This window comes from Chiloscyllium punctatum, chromosome 42, assembly GCF_047496795.1.
Source record: "Chiloscyllium punctatum isolate Juve2018m chromosome 42, sChiPun1.3, whole genome shotgun sequence".
Classification (NCBI taxonomy): domain Eukaryota; kingdom Metazoa; phylum Chordata; class Chondrichthyes; order Orectolobiformes; family Hemiscylliidae; genus Chiloscyllium; species Chiloscyllium punctatum.
Genome location: NC_092780.1, coordinates 6,820,589 through 6,838,731, shown reverse-complemented (window position 1 = coordinate 6,838,731; position 18,143 = coordinate 6,820,589). Strand labels below are relative to the sequence as shown.

Sequence of the window (18,143 nt, the reverse complement as noted above, 5' to 3'; positions counted from 1 at the left end):
GGTGACATCTTTTTACTCTTTCTTTCTCTTATTCAGCTGTTCGCCCTCCAACTCCGCCTATTCCACAGGTACCTGCCCAAGACGTTTCAGCAGGTAAATGTACCTGTTTTTACCCTCTCACCCTGGGGAGGTCTGTTGCCGCCTCCTCGCACCCACACCCTGAGCTCCTGTGATGGTTTTTGCCATGTGTTCCAGCTGTAGTTATCCTGTTCTGATACTTTACCCCTCCTGCTACCCCTTGAGAACCCACCACTGCCTCAAACCCTTTGTTAAATTTATTTTTTAAGATGCATCAGGTCAGAATGTAAATCCTTCAGCCAAGGCACTCTCTCTGAAGAAAGAAAGGTTTGCATTTATATAGCCCCTTTCATAAGCTGAAGACACTGTTATAATCAGTGATGTCATTCTGAAAAGAGTAACGTTGGAAACACAGGAGCCAATTTGCATGCAGCAAGCTGCCATGAATAGACGTGGAGATAATGAGGGAGGTTTGGGTGAGTTGTCTGAGGGATGAATGTTGACCAGGATTCCAGGTGGAACCCCCTTTCTCCCCTTGGAAATAGCGACAGATTCATTTCATCACTGAGAGGGAAGATGGGCCCTTTGGTTTCTAATTTCCTCCAAGATGGCACCTCTAATGGTGCAGCACTCTGTCAGTACCGGTGCTGGGAGGGTCACCTTGGATCAGGACCTGGTCAGTGTAGATACAAAAAGGACTAAAAGGTGGAAATCTGTGCATGGGGTTAGGAGGAGGAAGTCTGTCCTTTGTTGGGAATTCATGTTTAAGTTGATTTTCGGTTTACTCCACAGACCCACAAATGAGACCCCGATGAGGGGAATTGAGGAAGTGACTGCCCAATCACCAAAGCACTCGAGCACTGAATCATACTCACGGAATTCCGAATTTGAAATCCCTACCAGCCCACCCTTGAACTTCCAGGAACAGAACACGACTGGGGTGAAAATCTGGCAGAACCACAATCCCGCCATGGCACAGCTTACCCAGAATTCCCCAGCTCATGCTGCTGCTTCCCAGAATCCGTCTGGAATGGGCCAGGGGATCGTAACCCACAGCAACTCATTGGAGGAGGCTCCAATAACACCAAGCAAGAGGAACATGGACCAAACCATCTCTGTGGAAGTAAGATATTAACATTTAAGAACCTAGAAGTTCTGGCATCTTCTTGCATCACCACAGGATGCTGGATTTGCATGTTGTGGTTTCTTTGGGTCATTGGACACCTAGATAATGAATGTTGGCCAACCAGCAAAACCCACTTGCGATGAACGAATGAGAAAGGATCTTCACAATGGCCTTTCATACGAGGATCTGTTTCCAGAAATGAGGAAAATCTATTTGGGTTTTTGCTATTATTTGGAGACATGAAATGTGAGATCCCATCACGTTTCCTAACTCTGACCTGGATTCTGTGGAGAAATATGGAGGTCGGTCTCTTCATCTTTGAGGCCAAAGAGGCCCAGGCTGTCAGTATTCTGTCAGGAACAGGGTCTGCTGCTGTTGGGGAGTTGGGGAGGTGCAGTGGGGTGGGGCTCCTATTTCGGCACTGAGCGCACACTGCCACAAGGAGGGCATTGCTGGTGGTGAGAAACATTGTCATGGGAAGACCCCTTTCGCCCCTTCCCCCCTCCCCCTTTCCCCCTCCCCCCTTTACCCCCTTCCCCCCCTTTCCCCCCTCCCCCTTTCCTCCCTCCCCCTTTCCACCCTCCCCCTCTGCCTTTCCCCCCTTACCCCCTACCACTCCACCCTTTCCCCCACCCCCTCCCCCTTTCCCCTCCCCCTTTCCCCTCCCCCTTTCCCCCTCCCCCTTTCCCCCTCCCCCTCCCCTTCCCCCTCCCCTTTCTCACTCCCCCTCCCCTTTCCCCTACCCCCTTTCCCCCTCCCCTTCCCCCCTCCCCTTTCCGCCTCCCCCTTTCCCCCTCCCCCTTTCCCCCTTCCCCTTTCCCCCTTCCCCTTTCCCCTTTCCCCTCCCCCTTTCCCCCTCCCCCTCCCCTTTCCCCCTCCCCCTCCCCTTTCCCCCCTCCCACCTTTCCCCCCTCCCCCTTTCCCCCTCCCCTTTCCCCCTCCCCCTTTCCCCCTCCCCCTTTCCCCCTCCCCCTTTCCCCCTCCACCTTTCCCCTTCCCCCCTCCCCTTCCCATCCTCCCCCTTTCCCCTTCCCCCTCCCCCTCCCCCTTCCCCCTCCCCCTCCCCCTTCCCCTGCCCCTTTGCCCCCTTTCCCCCTCCCCCCTTTCTCCTTCCCCCCTCCCCCCTTCGCCCTTCCTCCTCCCCCATCGCCCCTTACCTCCTTTCCATCCCCCTTCCCCTCCCCCTTTCCCCTTCCCCCTCCCCCCACACTCCCCCTTCCCCATCCCACCTTCCCCCTCCCCCCTTCCCCCCTTTCACCCTCCCCTTCACCCCCACACCTCCCCCCTTCCCCCTTTCCCCCTCCACCTTTCCCCATTCCCGCTCCCCCCATTCCCGCTCCCCCCATTCCCCTCCCCATTCCCCCTCCCCATTCCCCCTCCCCCTCACACTCCCCCATTCCCCCTCCCTACTTCCTCCCTTCCCCCCTCCCCCTTTCCCCTCCCCTTTTCCCCCTCTCCTTTTCCCCTCCCCCTTTTCCCCCTCCACTCCCCTCCCCTCCCCCTTTTCCCCTTCCCTCTTTCCCCCACCCCCTTTCCTCCTTCCCCCGACCCTTTTCCCCCTACCCCCTAACCCCCTTTCCCCCTCGCCCTTTCCCCCTCCCCCTTCCCCCATCCCCATCCCCCCTTTTCCCCTTTTGCCCCATCCCCCTCCCCCCTGTTCCCCCTTCCCCCTCTCCCCTTTCCCCCTCCCCCCTTTCCCACTCTCCCCTTTCCCCTTCCCCCTTTCCCCCTCCCCCTCCCCCTTTCCCCCACCCCCTTCCCCTCCCCCTTTCCCCCACCCCCTTCCCCCCTTCCCCTTTACCCCCTCCCCTCCCCTCTTTCCCCTGCCCCCCTTCCCCCTCCCCTCCCCCCCTTTCCCCCACCCCTTCCCCCCTTTCCCCCACCCCTTACCCCCCTTTCCCCCGCCCCTTCCCCCTCCCCCTCACCCCCTTTCCCCCTCCACCTTTCCCCCTTCCCGCCCCCATTCCCCCTCCCACTGCCCCATTCCTCCTCCCCCTTTCCCCCTCCCCTTTGTCCCTTTCCCCCTTCCCCATGCCCCTCCCCCTTTCCCCTTTCCCCTTTCTCCCTCCCCCTTTCCCCCTCCCCCTTTCCCCCTCCCCTTTCCCCCTTTCCCCTCCCCTTCCCCCCCTACTCCCCATTCCACCTCCCCACTTTCCCGCTTCCCCCTCTCCCCCTCCCCCTTTCCCCTTACCCCCTTTCCCCTTCACCCTGTCCCCCTTTCCCCCTCCCCCCTTTCCCCCTCCCCCCTTTCCCCCTCCCCCCTTTCCCCCTCCCCCCTTTCCCCCTCCCCCCTTTCCCTTTCCCCCCTCCCCCTTTCCCTTTTCCCCCTCCACTTCCCCCCCTCCACTCACCCTTTCCCACTCCCCACTCACCATTTCCCCTTTCCCCTCCTCTTTGCCCCTCCCACTTTCCCCCACCCCCTCCCCCCTTTACCCTCCCCCCTTTACCCTCCCCCCTCGCCACTCCCCCTCCCCCTCCCCCTCCCCCTTTCCCCTCCCCCTCCCCCTTTCCCCTCCCCCTTTCCCCTCCCCCTCCCCCTCCCCCTTTCCCCTCCCCCTCCCCCTTTCCTCTCCCCCTCCCCCTTTCCCCTCCCCCTTTCCCCTCCCCTTTCCCCTCCCCCTTTACCCCCCCTTTCCCCTCCTCCTTTACCCCCCCTTCCCCTCCCCCTTTACCCCCCCTTTCCCCTCCCCCTTTCCCCTCCCCCTTTCTCCACCCCCCCTTTCCCCATCCCCCTTTCCCCATCCCCCTTTCCCCATCCCCCTTTCCCCTCCCCTTCCCCTCTCCCCCTCCCCACTTTCCCCCTCCCCCTTTCCACTTTCTCCCCTCCCCTTTCCCGCTGTCCCCCTTCCCCCTTCCCCCTTTCCCCCTCCCCACTCCCCCTCCTCCCCTCCCCTTTCCTCTTCCCCCTTTCCCCCTCTGCCCTCCCCCTTTCCCCCTCCCCTTTTCCCCTCCCCTTTTCCCCTCCCCCTTTCCCCTCCCACTTTCTCCTCCCCCTTTCCCCCTCCCCCCTCCCCCTTTCCCCCTCCCCCTTTCCCCCCTCCCCCTTTCCCCCCTCCCCCTTTCCCCCTCCCCCATTTCCCCTTCCCCCTTTCCCCTCCCCCCTTTCCCCCTCCGCCCTTTCCCCCTCCCCTCCCCTTCCCCCACTTTCCCCTCTTCCCCTTCTCCCTTTGCACCTCCCCCTTTCCCCCTCCCCCCTTTACCTCCTTTCACCCTCCACCCCTTTCCCCCTCCCCCCTTTCCCTCTCCCCAATTCCCCCTTCCCCTTTCCCCTCCCCTTCCCCTCACCCCCACCCCACTTTCCCCCACCCCCTTCCCCCTTTCCACTCCCCCTCCTCCCCTCCCCCTTTCCCCTCCCCCTTCCCCTCCCCCTTTCTACTCCCCCTTTCCCCCTCCCCCCTCCCTCTTCCCCCCCCCCTTTCCCCCTCCCCCTTTCCCCCTCCCCCTTTCCCCCTCCCCCTTTCCCCTCCCCTTTCCCCCTCCCCCTTTCCCCCTTTCCCCTTTCCCCCTCCCCCTTTCCCCTCCCCCCTTCCCCCTCCGCACTTTCCCCCTCCCCTCCCCTTCCCCCACTTTCCCCTCTTCCCCCTCCCCCTTTGCACCTCCCCCTTTCCCCCTCCCCCTTTCCCCCTCCCCCTTTCCCCTTTCCCCCTCCCCCCTTTCCCCTCCCCCCTTTCCCCTCCCCCCTTTCCCCCTCCGCCCTTTCCCCCTCCCCTCCCCTTCCCCCACTTTCCCCTCTTCCCTTTCTCCCTTTGCACCTCCCCCTTTCCCCCTCCCCCCTTTACCTCCTTTCACCCTCCACCCCTTTCCCCCTCCCCCCTTTCCCTCACCCCATTTCCCCCTTCCCCATTCCCCTCCCCTTCCCCTCTCCCCCTCCCCACTTTCCCCCTCCCCCTTCCCCCTTTCCACTCCCCCTCCTCCCCTCCCCCTTTCCCCTCCCCCATTCCCCTCCCCCTTTCTACTCCCCCTTTCCCCCTCCCCCCCCTCCCTCTTCCCCCCCCCTTTCCCCCTCCCCCTTTCCCCCTCCCCCTTTCCCCCTCCCCCTTTCCCCTCCCCCTTTCCCCCTCCCCCTTTCCCCCTTTCCCCTTTCCCCCTCCCCCTTTCCCCTCCCCCCTTCCCCCTCCGCACTTTCCCCCTCCCCTCCCCTTCCCCCACTTTCCCCTCTTCCCCCTCCCCCTTTGCACCTCCCCCTTTCCCCCTCCCCCTTTCCCCCTCCCCCTTTCCCCCTCCCCCTTTCCCCTTTCCCCCTCCCCCCTTTCCCCTCCCCCCTTTCCCCTCCCCCCTTTCCCCCTCCGCCCTTTCCCCCTCCCCTCCCCTTCCCCCACTTTCCCCTCTTCCCTTTCTCCCTTTGCACCTCCCCCTTTCCCCCTCCCCCCTTTACCTCCTTTCACCCTCCACCCCTTTCCCCCTCCCCCCTTTCCCTCTCCCCATTTCCCCCTTCCCCTTTCCCCTCCCCTTCCCCTCTCCCCCTCCCCACATTCCCCCTCCCCCTTCCCCCTTCCACTCCCCCTCCTCCCCTCCCCCTTTCCCCTCCCCCTTTCTCCTCCCCCTTTCCCCCTCCCCCTCCCCCTTTCCCCCACCCCCCTCCCCCTTTCCCCCTCCCCCTTTCCCCCTCCCCCTTTCCCCCTCCCCCTTTCCCCCTCCCCCTTTCCCCCTCCCCCTTTCCCCTCCCCCTTTCCCCTCCCCCTTTCCCCCTCCCCCTTTCCCCCTTTCCCCTTTCCCCCTCCCCCTTTCCCCTCCCCCCTTCCCCCTCCGCACTTTCCCCCTCCCCTCCCCTTCCCCCACTTTCCCCTCTTCCCCCTCCCCCTTTGCACCTCCCCCTTTCCCCCTCCCCCCTTTCCCTCCTTTCACCCTCCACCCCTTTCCCCCTCCACCCCTTTCCCCCCCCTTCCCCCTCCCCCCTTCCCCCTCCCTCCTTTCCCCCTCCCCCTTTCCCCATTCCCCCTTTCCCCCTTCCCCCTTCCCCCTTTCCTCTTCCCCCTCCCCCTTTCCTCCTCCCCACTCCCACTTTCCCCCTCCCCTTTCTACCTCCTCCCTTTCCCCTCCCCCCTTTCCCCTCCCCCTTTCGCCCCCTCCCCATTCCACCTCCCCCCTTTCCGCCTCCCTTTCCCCCTCCCTTTCCCCCTCCCTTTCCCCCTTCCCCCTCCCCCCAATTCCCCCTCACCCCCTCCCCCCATTCCCCCTCACCCCCTCCTACCATTCCCCCTCACCCCTCCTCCCATTCCCCCTCAACCCCCATTCACCCTCCCCCATTCACCCTCCCCCATTCACCCTCCCCCATTCACCCTCCCCCTTTCCCCCTCCCCCCATTCCCCCTCCCCCCATTCCCCCTCCCGCTTTCCCCCTCTCCCCTTCCCCTTTCCCCTTCCTCCCTCCCCCTTCCACCTCCCCCCTTTCCCTCTCCCCCCTTTCTCTTTCCCCCTTTCCCCCTCCCGCTTTCCCCCTCTCCCTCTCCCCCTTTCTCCCTCTCCCCCTCCCACTTCCCCCTCTCCTCCTCCCCCTTTCCCGCTTTCCCCCTCCCGCTGTCCCCCTCTCCACTCCCCCTTTCCCCCCTCCCCCTTTCCCCCTCTCCCTTTCTCCACTCCCCCCCTCCCCCTTTCTCCCCTCCCCCTCCCCCTTTCTCCCCTCCCCGTCCCCCTTTCTCCCCTCTTCCCCTCCCCCTTTCTCCCCTCCCACCCTCCCCCTTTCTCCCCTCCCACCCTCCCCCTTTCTCCCCTCCTCCCCTCCCCCTCCCCCTCCCCTTTCTCCTCTCCCCCTCCCCCCTTCTCCCCTCCCTTCCCCCTCCCCCTTTCTCCCCTCCCCCCCTCCCCCCCTTCTCCCCTCCCACCAGAAACTTTGATTTTGCTAACGAAAGTGATATTGATTACTCTGTACCGCGTGTGAGGATGTACGTTTGTGCGTGTATGTGTGTAATGGTATGGGTATGTGTTTCTGTGTGTGTGTGGGTGTGTGTGTGTAATGGTATGGGTATGTGTTTCTGTGTGTGTGTGGGTGTGTGTGTGTAATGGTATGGGTATGTGTTTCTGTGTGTGTGTGGGTGTGTTGCTCTGTGTGTGAGAGTATATGTTTCTGTGTATGTGAGGGTGTAAATGAGTATAAGGATTGTATAAAAGCATGCAGATCGTTAATGTGTTCTTTCTGGTGTTCAGGCAGCAGAGAGGGACTGGGAGGAGAAACGAGCCAGTTTGACTCAGTTCAGTAACAAAGATATTAACCGTCTCCTGGAAGAGACGCAAGTGGAGCTGATGAAAGCAATTCCTGATCTAGGATTTGCCAACAAACCAAAAACAGTTGTTATGCTGACAGCTGAGTCCAAACAGACAAAACCTCAGCATACCCAGAAAACAGTGACCAAGATGGACCCCAATGGACGAAGACACTCAGGTGGGTGGGTTCCCACCATTCTCCAAAAACCTCGACTGGAGCCCTTTCCATTCTCCGTGACTTTCTGTATTAGCCTCAGGAGACGGACTGTGGATAGATCTAGGCACTACATTTCAGGAAATCGTTAAAGGGCTCAAAGGTTCACAGGAGGTTTTCTTGAATGTTACCCCTAACTGGTGACTGAGCGGAGGTTTACACAGGAAGCAGAGGGGCATCACTGAGTAATGGAGAAAAAACAGAGGACTGTTCAGTCCAAAATCCAGCATAAGCCCAATGGGCACAATGGTCCCCTTTGGTGTTGTACACATCTGGGATTTGATGGCTTTGATTTTGAATCTAAAAATAGGGCCTCCGGATAGTCTCATTACTTATAACGTCTGTTCTTCAATCAACATTAATTCCTGCTGTTTGGAATATTGCTCTAGGAACGTTTGTAACCATCAGTTGATTAAAAACTCCTCCAACAGTGCAGCACTCCCTCCACATTGACCCTCAGACAGTGCAGCACTCCCTCAGCACTGACCCACGGACAGTGCAGCACTCCCTCCACATTGACCCTCAGACAGTGCAGCACTCCCTCAGCACTGACCCACGGACAGTGCAGCACTCCCTCCACATTGACCCTCAGAGAGTGCGGCGCTCCCTCAGCACTGACCCACGGACAGTGCAGCACTCCCTCCACATTGACCCTCAGACAGTGCAGCACTCCCTCCACATTGACCCTCAGACAGTGCAGCACTCCCTCAGCACTGACCCACGGACAGTGCAGCACTCCCTCCACATTGACCCTCAGACAGTGCGGCGCTCCCTCAGCACTGACCCACGGACAGTGCAGCACTCCCTCCACATTGACCCTCAGACAGTGCAGCACTCCCTCCACATTGACCCTCAGACAGTGCAGCACTCCCTCCACATTGACCCTCAGACAGTGTGGCGCTCCCTCCGCACTGACCCTCAGACAGTGCAGCACTCCCTCCGCACTGACCCTCAGACAGTGCAGCACTCCCTCAGCACTGACCCTCAGACAGTGTGGCGCTCCCTCCGCACTGACCCTCGGACCGTGTGGCGCTCCCTCCACATTGACCCTCAGACAGTGTGGCACTCCCTCCACATTGACCCTCAGACAGTGCGGCACTCCCTCCGCACTGACCCTCAGACAGTGTGGCACTCCCTCCGCACTGACCCTCAGACAGTGCGGCACTCCCTCAGCACTGACCCTCGGACAGTGCGGCGCTCCCTCCGCACTGACCCTCAGACAGTGTGGCACTCCCTCAGCACTGACCCTCGGACAGTGCGGCGCTCCCTCCGCACTGACCCTCAGACAGTGCAGCACTCTCTCCTCACTGACCCTCAGACAGTGTGGCACTCCCTCCTCACTGACCCTCAGACAGTGCAGCACTCCCTCCACATTGACCCTCAGACAGTGCGGCGCTCCCTCCGCACTGACCCTCGGACAGTGCAGCACTCCCTCCACATTGACCCTCAGACAGTGCGGCACTCCCTCAGCACTGACCCTCAGACAGTGCAGCACTCCCTCCACATTGACCCTCGGACCGTGTGGCGCTCCCTCCGCACTGACCCTCGGACCGTGTGGCGCTCCCTCAGTACTGACCCTCTGACAGTGCGGCACTCCCTCAGCACTGACCCTCGGACAGTGCGGCACTCCCTCAGCACTGACCCTCTGACAGTGCAGCACTCCCTCAGTACTGACCCTCAGACAGTGCGGCGCTCCCTCCACATTGACCCTCAGACAGTGCAGCACTCCCTCCACATTGACCCTCAGACAGTGTGGCGCTCCCTCCGCACTGACCCTCGGACCGTGTGGCGCTCCCTCAGTACTGACCCTCCGACAGTGCGGCACTCCCTCAGCACTGACCCTCCGACAGTGTGGCACTCCCTCAGCACTGACCCTCCGACAGTGTGGCACTCCCTCAGCACTGACCCTCCGACAGTGTGGCACTCCCTCAGCACTGACCCTCGGACAGTGCAGCGCTCCCTCAGCACTGACCCTCCGACAGTGTGGCACTCCCTCAGCACTGACCCTCCGACAGTGCAGCGCTCCCTCAGCACTGACCCTCGGACAGTGCAGCGCTCCCTCAGCACTGACCCTCCGACAGTGCGGCGCTCCCTCCTCACTGACCCTCTGACAGTGCAGCACTCCCTCAGTACTGACCCTCGGACAGTGCGGCGCTCCCTCAGCGTTGAGCCGAGCAGCACTTGGAGTATCAGAGATTGTACTGGAGTGCCGGCGCTGGTCTCGGACTCCAAGGCGAGATTGACAGTCAGTGCTGCCCGCAAACACCTGGTGTCCCTGAAAAGCTGTGATACAGCAGAGTCTTCTTCGGTTACAGAGTGACCAGACTTTGGCTTTCACACCATGGCTTTCTGCTCTTTAACTGTTCCCCCATTTGGGAACAGTTCCTCCCTGTTGGTGAAGGTGGATTTGTTCGATCTTTTTGAATGGAATTGGAGAATTATCTGAAAAAATAAAATTTGCAAGACTCAGATGAAAGGACAAAAGAATGGGGGTGAACTGAGTTGATCTTGCAGACAGACAGCACAGTTCTGATGGGCCAAATGGCGTCCTACTGCTCTATTAGAGCCATAGAGTCATAGTGATGTACAGCATGGAAACAGACCCTTCGGTCCAATCTGTCCATGCCGACCAGGTATCCCAGCCCAATCTAGTCCTACCTGCCAGCACCCGACCCGTATCTCTCCAAACCCTTCCTATTCATATACCCGTCCAGATGCCTCTTAAATGTTGCAATTATACCAGCCTCCACCACTTCCTCTGGCAGCTCATTCCATACACGTACCACCCTCTGTGTGAAAAAGTTGCCCCGTAGGTCTCTTTTATATCTTTTCCCTCTCACCCTAAACCTATGCCCTCTAGTTCTGGACTCCCGGACCCCAGGGAAAAGACTTCACTTATTTACCAGATCCATGCCCCTCATAATTTTGTAAACCTCTATAAGGTCACCCCTCAGCCTCTGACGCTTCAGGGAAAACAACCCCGGCCTGTTCAGCTTCTCCCTCCAATCCGCTCAAATCCCCCAACCCTGGTAACATCCTTGTAGATCTTTTCTGAACCCTTTCAAGTTTCACAGCATCTTTCCAATAGGAAGGAGACCAGAATTGCACGCAATATTCCAACAGTGACTTAACCAATGTCCTGTACAGCCGCATCATGACCTCCCAACTCCTGTACTCAATACTCTGATCAATAAAGGAAAGCATACCAAACGCCTTCTTCACTATCCTATCTACCTGCGACTCCACTTTCAAGGAGCTATGAACCTGCACTCCAAGGTCTCTTTGTTCAGCAACACTCCCTAGGACATTACCATTAAGTGTATAAGTCCTGCTAAGATTTGCTTGCCCAAAATGTAGCACCTTGCATTTATCTGAATTAAACTCCATCTGCCACTTCTCAGCCCATTGGCCCATGTGGTCAAGATCCTGTTGTAATCTGAGGTAACCCTCTTCGCTGTCCACTACACCTCCAATTTTGGTGTCATCTGCAAACTTACTAACTGTATCTCTTATGCTCACATCCAAATCATTTATATAAATGACAAAAAGTAGAGGACCCAGCACCGATCCTTGTGGCACTCCACTGGTCACAGGCCTCCAGTCTGAAAAACAACCCTCCACCAACACCCTCTGTCTTCTACCTTTGAGCCAGTTCTGTATCCAAATGGCTAGTTCTCCCTGTATTCCGTGAGATCTAACCTTGCTAATCAGTCTCCCATGGGGAACCTTGTTGAACGCCTTACTGAAGTCCATATAGATGACATCTACTGCTCTGCCCTAATCAATCATTTTTGTTACTTCCTCAAAAACTCAATCCAGTTTGTGAGACATGATTTCCCCATGCACAAAGCCTTGTTGACTATCCTGAATCAGTCCTTGCCTTTCCAAATACATGTACATCCTGTCCCTCAGGATTCCCTCCAACAACTTGCACAACACCGAGGTCAGGCTCACCGGTCTATCGTTCCCTGGCTTGTCTTTACCGTCCTTCTTAAACAGTGGCACCACGTTAGCCAACCTCCAGTCTTCCAGCACCTCACCTGTGACTATCGATGATACAAATAACTCAGCAAGAGGCCTTGCTTCCCACAAAGTTCTCGGGTACACCTGATCAGGTCCTGGAGATTTATCCACCTTTACCTGTTTCAATACATCCAGCACTTCCTCCTCTGTAATATGGACATCTTAGCAAGATGTCACCATCTATTTCTCTACAGTCTATATCTTCCATATCCTTTTCCACAGTAAAAACTGATGCAAAATACTCATTTAGTATCTCCTCCATTTTCTGCGTTTCTACATAAAGGCCGCCTTGCTGATCTTTGAGGGGCCCTGTTCTCTCCCTAGTTACCCTTTTGGCCTTAATGTATTTGTAAAAACTCTTTGGATTCTCCTTAATTCTATTTGCCAAAGCTATCCCATGTCCCCTTTTTGCCCTCCTGATTTCCCTCTTAAGTATATTCCTACTTCCTTTATACTCTTCTAAGGATTCACTCAATCTATCCTATCTACACCTTACATATGCTTCCTTCTTTTTCTTAACCAAACCCTTAATTTCTTTAGTCATCCAGCATTCCCTATACCTACCAGCCTTCCCTTTCACCCTGACAGGAATATATTTTCTCTGGATTCTTGTTATCTCATTTCTGAAGGCTTCCCATTTTCCAGCCGTCCCTTTACCTGCGGACATCTGCCCCCAATTAGCTTTCGAAAGTTCTTGCTTAATACCGTCAAAATTGGCCTTTCTCCAATTTAGAACTTCAACTTTTAGATCTGGTCTATGCTTTTCTATCATTATTTTAATTCTAATAGAATTCTAATAGAATTCTAATGGCCCCAAAGTGCTCCCCCACTGACACCTCAGTCACCTGCCCTGCCTTATTTCCCAAAAGTAGGTCAAGTTTTGCACCTTCTCTAGTAGGTACATCCACATACTGAATCAGAAAATTGTCTTGTACACTCTTAACAAATTCCTCTCTATCTAAACCCTTAACACTATGGCAGTCCCAGTCTATGTTTGGAAAGTTAAAATCCCCTACCTATTATTCTTACAGATTGCTGAGATCTCCTTACAAGTTTGTTTCTTAATTTCCCTCTGACTATTAGGGGGTCTATAATACAATCCCAATAAGGTGATACTCCCTTTCTTATTTCTCAGTTCCACCCAAATAACTCCCCTGGATGTATTTCCCTCCCCACAGCTGTGATGCTGTCCCTTATCAAAAACGCCACTCCCCCTCCTCTCGTGCCTCCCTTTTGATCCTTCCTGTAGCATTTGTATCCTGGAACATTAAGCTGCCAGTCCTGCCCATCCCCGAGCCATGTTTCTGTAATTGCTATGATATCCCAGTCCCATGTTCCTAACCATGCCCTGAGTTCATCTGCCTTCCCTGTGAGGCCCCTTGCATTGAAATAAATGCAGTTTAATTTATTAGTCCTACCTTGTGCCTGCCTGCCCTGACTGTTTGACTCGCTTCTGTTCTCAACTGTACCAGTCTCAGACCGATTTCTTTCCTCACTATCTTCCTGGGTCCCACCACCACCAACACCTCCCCCCCCCACCCCACTAGTTTAAATCCTCCCGAGCAGCTCTAGCAAATCTCCCTGCCAGTTTATTAGTCCCCTTCCAATTTAGGTGCAATCTGTCCTTCTTGTACAGGTCACTTCTACCCCAAAAGAGATTCCAATGATCCAAAAATGTGTATCTTTCTCCCATACACCAGCTCCTCAGCCATGCATTCATCTGTTCTATCCTCCTATTCCTGCCCTCACTAGCTCGTAGCACTGGGAGTAATCCAGACATTACTACTCTTGAGGACCTCCTTTTTAAATTCCTGCCTAACTCTCTGTAATCTCCCTTCAGAGTCTCAACCTTTTCCCTTCCTATGTCATTGGTTCCAATGTGGACAATGACCTCTTGCTGGCCCCTCTCCCCCTTGAGAACATTCTGCACCCTGCCCGAGGCATCCTTGATCCTGACACCAGGGAAGCAACACACCATTCTGCTTTGGCCACAGAAATGTCTGTCTGCACCTCGGACTAGAGAGTCCCTTAATACAATTGATCTCTTGGATTGTTGTGGAAAGCCAGTTATTTCTCAATCAGCTTAGAGTGAAATTCCTACTGACTCTTGTCCATGGCGAGTGAGCGCTGGGGTGGATGGAGGATAAATTGGTGCCTCATATTAACCAGTTAACAGGCCCGTTTGTTTTATAGAGGAGTTGACAGTCCACAAATATCGAACAGAGAAACCCTCCAAATCACCACCTCCACCTCCTCCCCGACGCAGTTTCCCATCGTCTCATGGATTGACCACAGGAAGAACGGGGGAGGTCATCGTCACAAACAAAAAAGAATCAACCCTCAAAGTAAGTCTCAAAGGGAGAGAGGCCTCAGAGGGAAAAGGTGTTTGATAAACAGTTTTCATGATGTGAGTGTCCCTTTAACATGGGGTGGCACGGTGGCTCAGTGGTTAGCACTGCTGCCTCACAACACCAGGAATCCGGGTTCAATTCAAGCCTTGGGGGTGTATGTGTGTGGAGTTTGCACATTCTCCCCGAGTCTGTGTGGGTTTCCTTCGGGTGATCCAGTTTCCTTGCACAATCCAAAGATGTGCAGGTTAGGTGAATTGGCCACGCTAAATTGCTCTGTAGTGTTCGGTGCATTAGTCAGGGGTAAATCTAGGGTAGGGGAATGGGTCTGGGTGAGTTACTCTTCGGAGGGTCAGTGTGGGCTTGTTGGGCTCGAAGGGCCTGTTTCCATTCTGTAGAGAATCTAATCTAAAAAAAACAAGGATTTATAAACAACAAGTGGCAATAAATCTAATCTAGAAATCAGGATAGACTCCTTTATTCAGATAGTGACTGGAGAGTGAAGCTCACTACCATTGGGAGTGACTGAGACAAAGTTTACTTTGAAAAGGAATTAGGTAACGTGGACAAGAGAAAGGAAATGGAAAAGATATTGAGAGGCTAGGATAAGGGAACTGGAACATGTGGCGTCTCCTGTGGGGTATGAAGGTTAGTACAGACACTTTGTGCTGAATGGTCTGCTGCTGTACTATAGTCTAGATTAGAGTGGTGCTGGAAAAGCACAGCAGGTCAGGCAGAATCCGAGGAGCAGGAAGATTGATGTTTTTGGCAAAAGCCCTTCATGAGGAATGTTGATTTTCCTGCTCCTCGGACGCTGCCTGACCTGCTGCGCTTTTCTAGCACCACTCTAATCTAGACCCTGGTTTCCAGCATCTGCAGTCCTTGTTTTTAATCTTGCTGCTGTACTACAGGTGACTGCTGTTGCCTGAAAGGGCATTGCTGTGATTGGAGTTATATGTGACTCTGTAGTTAAAAGCCTCCCCAGTGAATAGGAGCTAGCCTGGAATCTGCTTTGTGGTTTCTCGACGTTGTTCCTGCTCAGTGAGCCCTTCATTGAGTCTGGCCTCCATTAACGAAAGTTACTCTGAATAACTTCCCTCGACTCTTGTTGAGGTTCTGAGCCCCTTCAGTTTGAGCTGGACCGTTTGGTGCGATCCCTGTTCACCCTGAGACTCTCACCTCACCCCTGTCCTTGTAACCAAGAGCCAAGTGAAGGTTTGTGCTGTGTCTGTGGGTCAGCACAATTTGACCATGTGTGTGGGAGCAGGAATATTGCTGCTTCCTGGAAGATTTCCCAGAAAATCAATATTTCTAGTTTGCTTTGAGCTTAATAATTAGGAAGCAGTGTCACGGGCTGGACTAGCCTGTCTCACCTAACCTGATATAAATGGCTGTGTCAGAGGGTCATTCAAAGCCAATCACATCACTGTGGGTTTGGAGTCACTATTAGACTGGACAGGATACAGTAAGGGCGTTGAGGCAACAGATACTGGGGAACACCACCTCCTGCAAGTTCCCCTCCGAGCTTCTCACCATCCTGACTTGGAAATATATCACCATTCCTTCACTGTCACTGGGTCAAAATCCTGGAATTCCCTCCCTAAGGGCATTGTGGGTCTACCTACAGCACATGGACAGCAGCAGTTCAAGAAGGCAGCTCACCCCCACCTTCTCAAAGGGGCAACTAGGACGGGCAATAAATGCTGGGCCCAGCCAGTGACATCCACATACCCAGAATTAATTTTAAAAAAGGTTGTTATTTACAATAAAGCAATGGTTTCCATTATGAATGTTAGAAAGTCCTTTTTTTAAAATCCATCGTTATTCACAACTGTGTTTAAACTCCCCAGCTGCTGTGGTGGGATTTCAACCTATTTCCTTGAGATTATTAATGCAAATACCTAGCTGTATTTCTGGTTATATAATCCTCAGAATCCCTTGCCCTATTTCAGACACTGGCTTCAGGTGGACTGTAAAAACAGCGGGTTGTTTAGCTTAGTCTGCTGGACAGCAGTATGGTGCCAACAGCATTTGGGTTCAACCCCCCCCCCCCAATTTGGGTTCAACCCACCCCCGCCAGCTGAGGTTACCATGAAGGACCCTCTTTCTCAACCTCTCCCCTTGCCTGAGGCACAGTGACCCTCTGGGTAAACTACCACCTGTTATCTCTTTGTAATGACAGAGCAGCCCTATGGTATTCTAGGACTGTGATGACTTTACCCTTTTTCTAGTTAGGGATTGAGAGAGACAGTGCTGAACTGTTTACTGTATTGCCAAGTTCCAGTGGATTACCAACCCACCAATTAATTAACGCCCCCTAAATGGTGAAACACTAGACACTGTGGCTCACTCTTTGGCCTGTTCAAACTGCCTTCCGGTTTAGTGCCCCCTAAAGCTGCCAAATTCACCAGGAGACACAGGAATCACTGAAAAATATTTTGTGACGAACCCTGTCTGTTGATTGGTGGGATTTGATCTCCCTTGACAAGAGTGGTCTCTGTTAAACAGAACAAGGTATGGAGTCTACACAGTGAGGGATTCCATGCAAACCCCTCGTGTGGTTGTGGAAGGACACAGGCAATGCTGCATGTTGCTGATGACTGTGTCCTTTTACTGATGAAGTAGCAACTGACCATCTTAAACTCAGCAACCTGACTGCTTGCCTCTGGAGCTCCTGCAAATTAATGTTAAAGAATAAACTGCTACAACTCCTCATTGAGTATTAGCAAGTTCAAGCTGTTACCATCATCATCCGTGTGAAATCCGATGTGACCCTCAATAAAGAACAAACTTGCATTTATCTAGCACCTTTCATCACCTCAGCATGTCCCAAAATGCTGTGCAGCCAATAGAATACTTTTGAAGCACGGTCGATGTTGTAATTATTGTTTGGTTACATTCCCATGATGCACCTTGGAATGTTTTCTTCAATTGAAAAATAAATGCAAGCTCCTCTGAAGAAAAATGTAATGAGAAGCTCATTTCACCAGGGACTGTGCTTGTGTATAATGGAGTAAAGGAGAAAGTGAGGACTGCAGATGCTGGAGATCAGAGCTGAAAGTGTGTTGCTGGAAAAGCGCAGCAGGTCAGGCAGCATCCAAGGAGCAGGAGGATCAACGTTTTGGGCATGAGCCCTCCTTCAGGACTCATGCCCGAAACGTCGATTCTCCTGCTCCTTAGATGCTGCCTGACCTGCTGCGCTTTTCCAGCAACACATTTTCAGCTACAATGGAGGAAATGCTGTCATTAAAGACTCCCTTTCCTGCCTTTCCCAGAAGGCTGACTCTGATGAAACTGATGCACCAAGACCACATGTCAAGCTGCGAAGGACCATGTCTGAGGCCAAGCCTCCATCAACACCACCACCGATTGTCGCATCAGCTGTTCGTGATGATGAAGATGAAGAGAATAGGATCATGGCTGAACTGGAGGTTTGTGTTTTGGATTAATTCTGCTATTACTTCAGGGCAGAGGGAGTGCAATCACTGAAGCTTGTCTTGGGACCAATTTACTTCCTCAAATGTTGGGTGACGCAGCAAAGTCCATTGTGTGCTGGAAATTGGGTCATCTCTTCAATTGTTTATTGATTACAAGTTGCCATTTACTCCAAATTAATGAACAGGCAAGTGACTGACTATTAAATGATATCGATGTTTGATCACTTAACTGGTTTCAGAAGTTGTGTTCCTCACTGAATACATCTGCAACTGTTTGTCATTCACTTGCGATGAAGGCTTGGTTTGAGCTGGGTTGTTTCCAGCCGCACTGTAACATCAGCTCAGCCCAGCTCGGCTTGGCCCAGCTCAGCTCAGCTCGGCTCAACTTGGCAATGTGACTGGGCATGTGGACCCTGATGGAATTCCCAGGGCTCTGACACTCCTCGACTTGTTGCTCACGTGAATATTGCACATGACTGGCAAAACGGTTCTGATAGACCAGGCCCAGGGTGACATTTTGTTGTACTCCTCATGTTTTAGTTCAGTTGGACCTACAGATCATGCCTCCAAAATCCTCCAGGGTCCACAATGAGTCCACTTACACATCCACTGGGTTCCCGTGGATTCCACACACATTCACTCTATGTGATTCTGTAGTGTAACCCATTACATTTACAAATCTCCCAGTTTTCAATTTGCAGATTGTCCTTATTTTGACCTTAAATAATCTTTATTCGTTGGTGGTCTTTCAGAGAAGAGAAAACTTGTACTTTACGC

General features: G+C 54.2%; 1 protein-coding gene across 29 annotated transcripts in view; it reads left to right on the top strand.

Annotated features, from left to right (window-relative positions):
• srcin1a (SRC kinase signaling inhibitor 1a) overlaps positions 1 to 18,143 on the top strand; it is a 525,004-nt gene that overhangs the window by 479,980 nt on the left and 26,881 nt on the right. For 27 of the 29 annotated variants that reach the window (XM_072561312.1, XM_072561311.1, XM_072561313.1 and 24 more), the window contains 5 exons: positions 37 to 93; positions 811 to 1,141; positions 7,288 to 7,522; positions 13,775 to 13,926; positions 17,205 to 17,360. In XM_072561312.1, coding sequence (XP_072417413.1) covers positions 37 to 93; positions 811 to 1,141; positions 7,288 to 7,522; positions 13,775 to 13,926; positions 17,205 to 17,360 — 931 coding nt within the window. The remainder of the gene's footprint in view (positions 1 to 36; positions 94 to 810; positions 1,142 to 7,287; positions 7,523 to 13,774; positions 13,927 to 17,204; positions 17,361 to 18,143) is intronic. The other 2 variants (XM_072561334.1, XM_072561309.1) reach the window with 1 other exon arrangement.